The 12,896-nt window shown below is 37.9% G+C and overlaps 1 protein-coding gene across 2 annotated transcripts in view; it reads left to right on the forward strand.

Moving 5' to 3' along the window:
• The window catches only part of SLCO5A1 (solute carrier organic anion transporter family member 5A1), a 67,876-nt gene that overhangs the window by 39,818 nt on the left and 15,162 nt on the right, over nucleotides 1–12,896 (forward strand). For both annotated transcript variants that reach the window (XM_068187027.1, XM_068187022.1), the window contains exons 5-6: nucleotides 7,302–7,466; nucleotides 10,759–10,957. In XM_068187027.1, the coding sequence (XP_068043128.1) occupies nucleotides 7,302–7,466; nucleotides 10,759–10,957 (364 nt within the window). The remainder of the gene's footprint in view (nucleotides 1–7,301; nucleotides 7,467–10,758; nucleotides 10,958–12,896) is intronic.

Consider the following 12,896-nt stretch of genomic DNA (forward strand, 5'->3'; position numbering starts at 1 on the left):
TTTAGATTTCGTGTGCAGGGTCATCCAGGATTGTATGGGTGCAATTAAAGGCAATTTTGACATCCTATATTTGCCATTATTTTTTGCTATTGAGATTTTAATAGATGCTCATCCTCTAAAATGACAGGGTGCATCAATGATTGTAAGGCATTCTTTTTGTTGAATTGTCAGTGTTTGTGTACCTGTAACAAACAGATAGGCTATTTCCTATAGTTACAGGACCCCTCCCACATGTCTTTATGCATCTTAGCGTTTGTAATTGTCACACTTGCTTTATAAGCTTAACTTCATGGAATAAAGTGCTCTTCCATAGTGTAAGTGAAACAAGTAAAAGGAATTCTGGTATGTGAGTTCAAATGCATTCATGTATTTGGGTACGTTCATAAAGATTATTTGTTTCATATTCCTTTCCTGTCTGTTTTGTACTGCAAGCTATTTTCTGAAGGCTAAGACAAAACCTGTGCTAATTTTGAAACGTGAAGAGATCAAAAGATTGACAAGTAGTAGAGATTTTAATTTTTTTCAAGCAGTAACCATTACTGTAAAATCTAACAGTAAGTAAGAATCATTGACAAGTTGCCTGGGGAAGAGGGGCAGCGCTGCTGCAAATTCATTAATGTGAAGCATATAGAATTCAAATAGACAATACAGATTTAACAGCATCATAAAATTGAATAGTATAGGGCGAGAGTGAATGTGCCTCATTGCCATTGTGTTGTTAGTGCTATTGTCTCCTCCTTGGATTCTATGATGCAAATGCTGGTTGTGCCATTTCGTGGTAGCCAGATAAATGCGGCTGGAACTGGGAGAAACCATGAAATATCTATTGTACCATCAGACATAATCTGAACTCAAAACTTTGAAGTGTTTGTTGGAATAGACATTAGTGTTATTCTTTACTTGGATATAAGTCCAGGCTATAATGATTGACAGACTTTTTAATGAAACATTTATGATCACTCTTTATGCTGAGTAGACAAGGGTTAGCAAAACCAGCTGTTTTTTAGACTAAACCCAGTGTAATTTAAAGTTTGCGCACCTACATAATGATTACATTTACACTGCTTCTCTCAGGGTACCTAAAGTTACTGTTAATTTCTATAGAAGTAAACAAAAAAGAGGATACCAGAACTTTCTTGGTGTGATTATATTAGCTTTCAAATCAGCTTCTTAAGGTACACTGCAAGCAAAGAGCAAGCAAAGTGAGCCTCAAATATCAGATCTTTCAGATCGTGTTTTCCCTTTGTTGGCAAAGTGGTTGAGAATGTGAGGGAGAAGCAAAAAAACATGTTCCTTCCTCCTTTAAAGACTCTAGTCTCCATATTTTTGAGTCCATTTTCTCATCAATCTACACAACTAGTTGTGGATTTTATCTGCCTTCAAATCTACTGGCCTCTGAAGTAGTTCAGGGTTAGCCCTGTCAAGATTTTCCCAGTAACACAGGGAATTGGGGGAATCTAGTCTTTGCTGGACTCCTTCGTAATGATTGCAGGCAATGTCACAGCAGAGGGACTGCTTCACCCTTAGGTGTGCCTGGTGAAGATACAGGTGTACAGATGAACTGCATCTGGGTGGGTTTGCTGATGCAGGTTCTCTTATACATCGTTTCACCTTCCAGGCCATGCTGTCCCGACAGGCACAACAGCTACAGAAAAAAACAAGTATTTGCTTGGGAGAATGTTTTCTAGGACTGTTTTTTACAAAAATAAAAACTTCTGTATGTCTTATTTTGGCATGTGTTTCTTTGGTATGTATCTGCCTAGATGTATAACATACATTCTTTAACATTCCATACTAATGTATTAATGGAGCTACCAAATTAGAACTTTTACTACACAAAACTTTTAGTTTTCTTTAGAGGAGAAACTTCACCATATGGAACAGTGAAAAGAAACATGCCAGAAAGAATAGCAAGATAGTTGAGATAAGCAGAAAAAGTGTTTTTCTATAAGCTGATAATAGCTTTCCCATTCAGTGTCTTTCCCATTCAGTGTCAGTTACTCTAGCAAAGAAGGCCTGCAGCAGGAATGCACTACCATTTAATTATTTTTCCAGTTTAAGTGGGCTTTATGGAATAAGATCATGCCTCAAGCTTCTCAGCTGAGGTAATTTTGTTTATAATGGGAAGGAAAAAGGGATCATATGTGTCTAAATCATTTAGCATTGCTTCTTCTGAGATGCAGTGAACATTTTATACTTTCCATTGAATTTCAGTGCTTCATCTTTTTATAGCACTGTGGGCAGAAGCTCCACTTAGGCAATAGACAGGAGACTGTTTATTTAGTAGGTCATATCTTCTCTTCTATACTAATAAATACCAATGATGTCATAGTCTGCCATGACAGAGGTCAATGCCATCAAATCTCTGAAATCTATGCAGCTTTGGTAAGGAAAGTAACTGTTTTCTTCTTCCAGTATGAGATCATCTTACCTGGGAAGCCTGGCAAAATGATTTTTGTCTTGTAACTTGTCCTAATTCTCTAGGTGAATGAAAAAGTATCAAAAAGTCACGAGTCTTTTTTTCTGCACTGACTGCCAGTATAAACTGAAGAAATAAACCAAAACTGGCTCCATCCACAAGTAGCCTCAGTCTTCAGTGACCTGAGCTTTATTTTGGCCCATGGTAGAGCTGAAATCAGATAAAAATACAGATACAACTTTGCTTTTTCACTTGTTTCAAGTTGCAAGGGCTTGGGATTCAGTCTTTGCTTACTTATGTTTCAAGTAGAAAATGTGAGCTGAAGAATGCTTCTGAGTCAGGTATCAAAAGTACTAAATAAAAGAGTAAGTAGGTCACAAGAGGAAGAAAATTGGATGTAGTTTATTGGGAAAAACAGAGGTAGTGTAGATTACATGAGCTAGAGGAGTTTTATAATGAATAAACCATGGTTCAATCCCATATGTGCAGATAACACATGAATCTGAGCAGACAAAACTACTGTTTTCATTTATTACCTAAATACCCTTAGGGTTTTGTACCATGAAAATTGTATCTGCAGTCCCTTTCACTTACCAATATAATGAAACTTACTGTGCAATTGAATAAAGGAGCAGTGTAAAGAAAGCAAATGCATATATTACTTATAAAAGCCTGATCTAATCTGAATCAAATAATTAATCTAATTAATTACATGTATTTTGTAGCCTTTGGAGTTTTTTTGTTTTGTCCCTATGTACAGCCCTTGCTTAAATGTAGAATATTCCTGTCTGGCCTGTCACATCTACCAGCTGTCCTGTGCCTTTCTGGGTGAGTTCCTATGAGGGGCACAGACAGGACAATGATTGTCAGGGCATCAGCAGAGATAAAAGAAAGTCCTCGGAGGCTTGTGGTTGCAGGATAAGCCCACTGAATGCTTTGCCGAGGAACTGGATTGGAGTTTCTGTGCTACCTGAAGATCAGTTGACAGGCATCAGAAGAGGAGGAGGAGACACTGGGCTGTGTGTGGGGGCGCTTGGTGGGCGCTGTGAATGTCAGAGGGTTCAGCAGACCGTGACATGCAGGAGATCCTGCAGTGCCACTTGAGCAAGGCAAGGCAATTCCCTCTTGTCCTTTCTTAGGCTGTCCTGAAGAGCTCAAAATAGAAAAGATTGGCGTAGCTCCATGAGTAGTGCTAACTGGAGTCTCGAAGACCTGCTCTAAATCAAATTAAAATAAGTAATAATCATATCAAACTGGCTCTGAACCCCTCCTCTCTTGATGGGATATTAGGGGCTGTTCAATGATCCAGCCACCACCCAGGTGCTTAAGACCTGTCCTGAGAATTGAATGAGGTTGTTTAAATGGTGTGAGAGTAGACAACAAAATGGCAAAATACTGTTCTGGAGATTAGTGATTAGCTCCATGCAGGATGTATTTGACACAGTTGTGTGTCACTTTGCTAGTTTCCATTCTGATAAACGAACCAGAGATCCTGTCTCAAATCCTCGCCCTGCTTTGTAGTGCAGAAGAGTGGAAGCTGCCCCTGAGAGCTGGGTGTGGAGCCAGCTCTCTCCAAAGCTGCAGGCTTGGGTAGTGCTGTCCAGACTGGGAGCAACAGCAGAGCAGAGGTCTTCTGGCCAATGTTTGCCTCAGCCTTACAAGAGACTTTCCTGATGGACTGCAGAAGGGCAGTGCTGTAGACTGGAATGATTTATTCACCTGATTGTATTCATTGCATTGCCCTGGGCTGGGTGTGCAGGAACAGGGATAAAAGAAACTATATTAAATGTTGAAAAAGGAGGTGAAGTCATAATTGAGTTTTTATTGAAATTCTGTTTACAGTGCTTTGCTTAGAGAAATATTTATGAATACTTGTATTACTTGCAGATTTTTCTTATGCTTTTCCCTTACCATGAATCAAGCAATGGTCCAGCACATGAGTGAAAGAAAAATGAATACTGACCTGAGAAAAAATACTGTCAAAGATCATGAAAGGAAGAAAATTGCCAGTAGTCTAGCAAACCAGTCCAGCAAGGCAGGTTTCAATTTACTCTTAGTTATATACTAGGTTATTGGAGGAAAAAGAAAAAAAAGATGGTATGTTAAAATTTGAGTTACTGCACAGAAATATAAACATGTTTGCAGCTGTCCTTAAATATTGTTTTAGTTCTAGGAGTGTCACTGATAGAGGTTTATTAGTTTAGATGATGGAATGAGGGAAATTGCAATTTCTGTAGGTTTGTTTCTGATGCAAATTTTCAAAAACATGCAATGTCTTTTGAAGATGTCTTTCCAAAAAATTAAACCTGACAGGTTTAGTAATGGCCTTGAAATCAAAACCTAGGCCTATGGCTAGCCACACAAAAATAATTTGACATAGAAATGTTTTAAGAGCATGATTGATTATGTAGTCTAAAGGATCCTTAAAGTTTTTAGCATTCTTGCTTTTTACTACAGTTACTGTGGTTGAAAGATAATGAATTACTTAATACTACTGTTTTATTACAGGTTTTTAAATTCAGAAGTGTAGTATAGATGCTGTCACACCAGGTTTGATGGTGATCATGGCAGGAAATCAGGGAAAATCTAACTCTGAATGTGTTTTTATTTTCAAGTTTCTTACTATATAACAACTTTCCCTTGTATGCCAGACAATTGCTGTTTAGACACCACGAAGATCAACTCTTAAGTGCTCCAGGTGGCATGCATTAGTGTGGCATGCAGAAACAAGCTCTTTATTTCATGCCAAAATTTATAGTAATCAGCAAAGCTGTTCTCTGAGGAGCCCCTTACATGGGTATAAGGGAACTTGTGCTTATTCCAAGACATTAAGTTTTATCTACTTAACAGGAAAAATCCCATTTCAAAACACTAATTAGTTTTGAAATGAATAATGACCTTTAGCCTGAGTGCTCAGATGAGATGTAAGTAGGAGTCAACAGAAGTACAGCTCTACATACAAATGGCAGAGCAAAATGTTCATTAGCTCTGCAGTTCTTTGACAAATTAATTCTCTAGTTGACTGAAAATTCTAAAGCAGACATTTTCCTGAAGCTCAGTTTTTATCAGGAAGGGCAAACTTTGCCACGTATTATGATGTCTGGTCAAGAGTCTTTAAAATAATCAATTTAGCAAAGACCTTGAGTTCAGCTCTCGGCCAAGAACTACCAATTCATTTCTACAAAGAACACTCACTTCATCATCCTAATAAAATTATCTTTCTCTCTGTGATGATACCTTATTTTCTCCCACATTTTAAACCCAGGTGAGCAGCTGCCACTAAGTAGCTCAATTTCCATCCAGCAGCACCAGTCCTCCTTTCTGCTTCCTGACTCCTTTCTCACAGCAGCATCAGTGTGGTCATAACTGTTTGCTCCTGTTGTTTCTATTGCAAACAGTACCACCTTTTTTACATTTTTTAAATCTGTATGTGGTAAAAAACATTAAGCTTAAAATATATGGTTGCTTCTTAATATGATTTATTCATTAGTTATTTCCACCAGTCTTTGTATTTAACATTTAGTATGTTTCTTCATAGATGTAGCAGGAGGGCATTTGACTGCATTAAAATTATAAACCTAGTAGTCATAATGAATTCAGTATAAATTTTGACAACTGGCATAAGCCGATACTGGATGCAGTCAGACAACTTAAGTGCTAATTTGCAGCTTGACAGGTTTTGACATGACAAGTGAAATTCTGTTTGGTTTTATACAGATAACCTACTGGAGTCAGTGGAGAAAGTGAGACAGATTTTTGTCTTGACAACTTTTAACATCAATAGAATTCTCAGTTGTTCTTGCTCAACATGTATTTCTAATGTGTGCTCTTGTCATTGAATTCAACTGGCTTTGATTCAAGCACTATTCTATTTCTGTAACAAGTGAAAAGCAAGTGAAAAAATCTGAACTCTAGTAGGTTAGATATAACACTTGAAAAAAATTTGATCTGGGGTAAAAAAAGCCCCAAGGAAAAGAAGACGTGTTTAAAATCATGGCATCTAATCCAAAAAAATTAAGTGCTGAATAGGGTGATGATAATTTGACATCACTGCAGGACTAAATTAAAAGTATGTAAATGTTTAACTTAACTACAGTGCTCAATTTCACGGGGGTTTGATATTTGATTTGAGAATAATTGCAACATCTGTGAATACTTTTTCAATTTAAGTTAATGATGTACTCTCATTTTTAATTGATTGCTGTATCCCTTCTGAGAATATTGAGTTGTATGTAATGTATGCTGAGATTCCTTTATATCATTTATGTAATTTTTTCATTATGCTTTGTCTGCATAATTGTAAATGCTTAACTAAAAATTTTTTGGTTCCCCTTTCAAATTAGAGTACTATTTTTACCCCAGCTTTCTAAGCATGGTCCTTGAAGCAGACAGTAACAGGGGGAGAGTATAGGATCTTTTTTCCTCCTATGGAGTGCAAATCTCAGTACTGTCAGTTCAGCAGTGTGGTATGTGTTATCTCACAAAAAAATCTCAAGATATCAGAATAATGAATAATTCCAAAACTAATGAATAATTCCAAAACTAATGAATAATTCCAAAATCTCAGCATTTTATTGCTGTTTTTCTTTCTGTTGTGGTGTTGCTATCTGTTCTTTCAGATGGTTTTTTAATACACATCTCAGTTGTGTTTGTGCCAAGTGGGACTGTGGCCCTGAGCGAGGCAATGAGATGGGGTCAGAGCAGGAAGCAAGGGCTACAATCCCAAGTATGCACTCTCCCTTCTGTCTAGCAAATGTACCAGCTGCTAGCAAGCCATTATTGCCAGTCTGTCTCAAAGAAAATCAGCTGGTTCTGTTTCAGTTTGCTTTTGTTTCTCGCTCATTGTTTATAACATTTGTTTGTCATTTTTGTCATTTTGTAGAGCTTCCAAGAGCAGCTGTCAGGATCTTAAGCAACATGACATTCCTTTTTGTGAGTTTGTCATACACAGCTGAGAGTGCCATTGTCACAGCTTTTATTACCTTCATTCCCAAGTTCATCGAGTCACAGTTTGGCATCCCAGCTTCCAATGCCAGCATCTACACTGGTAAGGCATTGCCACATAGTGTTACCTTGCAAGGTTGGCTTTGGCTAATTAAATGAATCAATTAGGAATGAACCAAAAACATGTTCATTCAAACAGGTGATTTGATCCAGCTTTCTGCATTTGGTTAGATATTCAGACTATTTTTTTGATGTTTGTTATATGTATTTAGTAAGATGTGAACCCATTTATATTGATAAAGGGCTAGATATTTTTTTTTGCATAGGCCTAAACAGGTGTTTTCTCATTTGTTGATGGTCTCCAAGGGGGAAAAATATCAACAAAATCAAGCTAGAAAAACCATAGACATGATTACAATGTGTGTGCTTTAAAAGGTCTCTTAACACTGTTCTTACTTTCTGTGAATTTTATTTCCTCTTTGATCTTTAAAATATCTTTACCTTTTTTTCTCCTTACTGAAAAGTTGTTTATCTGTCCCATCCTTCAGTTATCTGTCTCCTCCAGGGTAGTGGTTTTCTCCTTATTTACATTGGGACAACAATTTAGTCTAGTCAGAACTCCCCAAATTCTCTCCTACTTGTCATTTCAGGAGACCCCTGCTGTAGCAATGTACAGCCATGTCCAACTTTTAACAGAGCTACAGACCACAAAATTTTAAACTTCACACTGTGACTGAGAGAGAGGAGAACTTGGCTACTAAAGGAGGCCAAAATATTGTGCAGAATCAGGGCCTGTGTCATGCAGATGAGTTTCCTTCTTTTCTAACTGTGTCAAAAACATTTGTCTTCATAATAATCTTTTTAAATTCTCCGTAGTGCTTCTCATATAGAGTAACTGCTAGTTGCTGGGCAGGTTAGTTCTTTGTTCCCTCATACTTCCAGACACTGTGCCTTAGGAATGATGGAGTAGAGTGAAGTGTGGGGACACAGGTGAAGTATGGGATGAAGCTGCCCAGGAGCATCTGTCAAAAAAGGACAAAAAGTTGCAGAAGGAAGAAGGAAGGCACATAGACCTCACATGGGAAGAATTTGTCACTTGCAGTGGCTGGAAGAAAGGCAAGGAATTTCTAGAGTGGGGAGGGGAAAAGTCAGAGAAGCACCATGTGGTGCTTTCTATTTGAGAGTTTCTGGGATGAGATTTTCTTCAGGGCATGAAATCCCTGTGTTCTGCATATAAGGAGGAAACACTGACTCATGGGACTGTGGTGCTTTCTGAAGCTTAGGGTAGCTACACACGCAGGAGTTTTACTGTAATGAGTCTTTGAGTCTTGATGGGATGGCTGCACCATAACTTACTTCATTCTCAAGATAAACCATAAACATTCTTGACAAAAAAGACTCAACAGGCAGTACATTAACGGAGGTAAAACTAGTGTGACCTTGCCTAAAGTGTGAAGTTATTAACATCTGTTGTTTCCCGTGTTGTAAATTACTTGATAAAGACTATTAAAATGAACCAGAAGAAGAAGATTAAATATATCAGGTGGATGTGCAACAAGGACAAGTGAGTGCTGCTTCTATCATCCCAGCTCTTAAACTTAGTACTGAAGTCAACAGTTGTTAATTTTATAAATATTTTTTGTAGGAAGGATGGGAAAGGGAAACTTGGAAATTCTGTATTAGATTGCTACTGGCTAATAAAGTAAGACATGACAAGTTCACAGATTTTCTGGTTCGTAAAAGGAGAATTTATACGTTATTTACATTATACATCTATGCTTAATATGCACATTGCCAGCTGAGTACATGTGCTTCTTGAATCTCTTCATGTAAAGATTTTACTGGCAATTTTTTGTCTTCTAAGCAGCAATTCTTTAATTAAGTCTCAATTTCTTTCAGTTTTAAAACAACTCTGGCGTTTATCATCATCAAAAAACACTGTGTGCCAAATTTCTTTTCTTGAACTGGTGGAGATTCTACATTTAATTTCTGCTCTTGGAAGAAAGACTGGTTTTGATTATGTGAAGACTTATTGTTTAGAATCTTCCTCCTGATTATAGAAAAAAATAGACATTTTATTCTATAATGTCATTGGTGATGGCAGGATAATTAAGGTGCCAGCTGTTTTCCCCTCTTTTTTGCTTTTCCAATCTCAACATTGGGATAAATATAATGTCCCTTTCACATTTAGACATATTAGCAGAGAGTGAGTATGCTTTGCAATAGTTGTAAAGGTATTTGCCAGTAATAATCTTACTGGATTCTTGTAAGAGACCAACATCTCTAACAATTTGGATTATAAAGTTCAGCATCTCTGTAGATGCAGCTGCCAAAAGTAGTTCAAAATCCACGTTTATGTGGAATGCATCTTTACTGGCAAGGTCTTTAATTAAAGACCTTCTCACATGTCAGTAAGAAGCAAAAGACAAGGGAAGAACAGTGCAAGACATTTGCTGACTTTACCACCACCTCAGGACCTGACAAGTCCTGGTGATGTGTTGCTAACTGCAGCAGCAGAAGTTTCATAGGCACGTCTTTTTGTCTTACACTTACCCTAATTCTATTACCTTAATTTTTTAAAATTGTGTTTGATCAGTTTGCACTCCGCATTCCTGTGGAGAGATGAATTGGAATGCTGAGGTAGGAGTCATGGAATCATAGACTCAAGGCTGGAAAAGACCTCCAAGATCATCAAGTCCAGCCTTTGACCAAACATCATCATGTCAATAAATAATAGCTCCAAGCGCCACTTCTGGTCATTTCTTGAGCACCTCCAGGGATGATGACTCCCCCTCCTCCCTGAGCAGCCAATGCCAATGGTTAACCACTCTTTCTAATGTCCAACCTGAACCTCCCCTGGCCCAGCTTGAGGCCATTTCCTCTTGTTCTGATGCAAGTTGCCCGGGAAAATGTTATTCAGCTTGAGTCCAGAAGGCAGAATTTGCAGCCAGGCTTGGGTGTGCACTCCCAGGTGGGCAAGGGTTCTGGGGTCCTGCTTGAGGTTAGCACTTGTGCTTTGCTGGAATTACTCATGAGAATGTGAGGAGGAAGATTTGTGTCCAAATCTGAATTTCTTCCAATTTCAGTGGTTAAACTGGACCTATATGACGCCTTTCTCCCCATTCTAAAATAAATACCAAACAATGTTTCTGCTTGTAAGTACAATAGTTCTCTTATAGTGCTTTGGCCGCTGCTAATATGATAAGGAGGCTTTTATAAATCCTTTGTCAACACTCCAGAGGTTTGAAAAGTCTGACTCAGTTTGCTAGTGGAGAATCAGACAATGGAGATCTGATGCATTTGCAGTCATCTAATTACGGAATGAAACCAATATTTATGTTTTATGCCATTTCTGTAGGTCCTGTTTTAATGCTGTTTGAACTTCTTCCTGGCAGGTGTGATTATTGTCCCAAGTGCTGGTGTTGGTATTGTCCTAGGTGGCTACATTATAAAAAAGCTGAAACTTGGTGCAAGAGAGTCTGCAAAGTTGGCTATGATCTGCAGTGGTGTGTCTCTGCTGTGCTTTTCAACACTCTTCATTGTTGGATGTGAAAGCATTAATCTAGGGGGAATAAATATACCTTACACAACTGGGTAAGTATCTTAGGGTGATTATCTCTGGCAAAACCAGCTTTTTCCAATAAGCCTGATCTAGAAATGTAAAAAATACTGATAGCTGATGTACTGAGGAAGTCACATGTTCAAATGAGAATTTAGTGAGTATTGTGATATAAACACATGCTGCTGGTTTGTGGCCCTTGCTTTTACATCTGGTTTATAATGCAGTTCATGTAGTAGCTCACCTTCTTGAGGGGTGAGAAAATGCATTAGAATGGCCTTCAGTGATGCAGCAGAATAAGAATAGTGACCTCTGTAGGTTACTTAGAATTTACTTAGTGTTTCAAAATGTTTTCTGCTCATGACAGTTGTGAAAAAACTAAGTGGATTATGAAGATTATTTCTAAATGGGTTTATTAATCATCACCTTAATAGTATTTTAGGTCTACAGTCCCTGTTTGAGAGGAATCACTTGGGCATGTGCTTTTGACATTAGTGATATGCACTGCTTCTGAACCCCTTACTAGCTGCGTGAATGCCCTCCAGTGCTTGCTGGATCATCATCAAGACCATATCATCATCAACTAGACCATATTCCCTAGAGTTTTATAGAGACTGAAGGGGACTGCAATGAGGAAGAAGGTGTGGGTGTAGGAAGGACTTGGGAGTGAGGAATTTAGGCTGTGGTGTTAAGAAATTCATGGAAGGGCATGAAAAAAATAAAAAGGATATTTGGAGGGAAGACAGTGTGCTAAAACTTGAGACATTTTCATTGGAAAAGGATTCCGTAGAAGCCTGATCATGAACTTTTATTTTCTTTCTTACTTTTTGCATAAGATTTTCCTCAAAATTGCATTCTTCATATAGGTTAAACACAGGAACAGAGTAAGTGTTTGAAGAGAGTGAATCTATCTGAAGCAATGTTTTTCCTTTTGCTTTTACATCTGAGGCATGTCTGCCTTTTAATTATGACCAGATACTGGGTATCAGATCCATATTTGCTTTTAGGGCTCAGCTCTGGACTCCTAATATTTTGAAGAGAATGTAGAGTGTGGAGCAGGAAAAGAGATGATGAAATGGAGAAAAAACACTGTGGGGCAGAGGGATAGCAAGTGAAAAACAAAGAATTAAAATGGGAAGCAAGGGAGGAAGAAAATAGGCACTGTTTACACAGAGAATGTTTTGCATTGCTTGTTGCTGGGTGTTACTACACTGCTGTCAAGCCTTAATGCTAGAGCAAAGAAAACCAACAGCTGAAAAATCAAGAGCTGATGAAAAGCTGTTACTCCTTTGTATTCCTAAGACCTAGAGTTAAAGCTTGCTGCTGAGGGGCTGTCGGTAGAAGGAAGTGGCATGGTGATATACCCTCATCTGAGCTTAGTGGGATGAAGAAGGAGAGAAGAGGGATGGGAAGGGGGTGGAATGCTTTGATTGTCCACCTGCTCTTAATGTTTGTGACAGCCTGTGTGTGTAGAGGATGAAAATTAATAGGAATGAAAACATAAATTTCAGATAGGAATTAATCGATCTTTGTGGCAAGTCAGAATGTCCCTGCCTGACTAATGAGAAGCCTGTACTTTTCTGTTTGAAGAAGTCACATTTGATTTAAATCTCTTTCTAAACTGAAGACAAGGTGTACTATTGTCATGTAACTCATAGCCTTCATGCTGGATTTGTTAGAGTATCTAATGGTTTTTTTAGTGAGTAATAACATTTGCAGTAAATACATGGCATCAATTGAAATATGTGTCAATTCACAGCTGTTGTGCAAATCTGCAGTACATTACTTCCTTCCACATTCATGTAATTGTTCTTATTGAGAAAAGAGGTGAGAAATAGTGATTGCAAAATTCTCACAACTTGTTGATGTATATAAACTCTTTGAAATCAGTATAAAAATCATTGACTATAATGTCATCAGAAATTGAGAACTACCAGCATATTACAAAGCATGGTTCAGCTAGATTTTTTTAAG

This window comes from Anomalospiza imberbis, chromosome 1, assembly GCF_031753505.1.
Source record: "Anomalospiza imberbis isolate Cuckoo-Finch-1a 21T00152 chromosome 1, ASM3175350v1, whole genome shotgun sequence".
Taxonomy (NCBI): Eukaryota; Metazoa; Chordata; class Aves; order Passeriformes; family Viduidae; genus Anomalospiza; species Anomalospiza imberbis.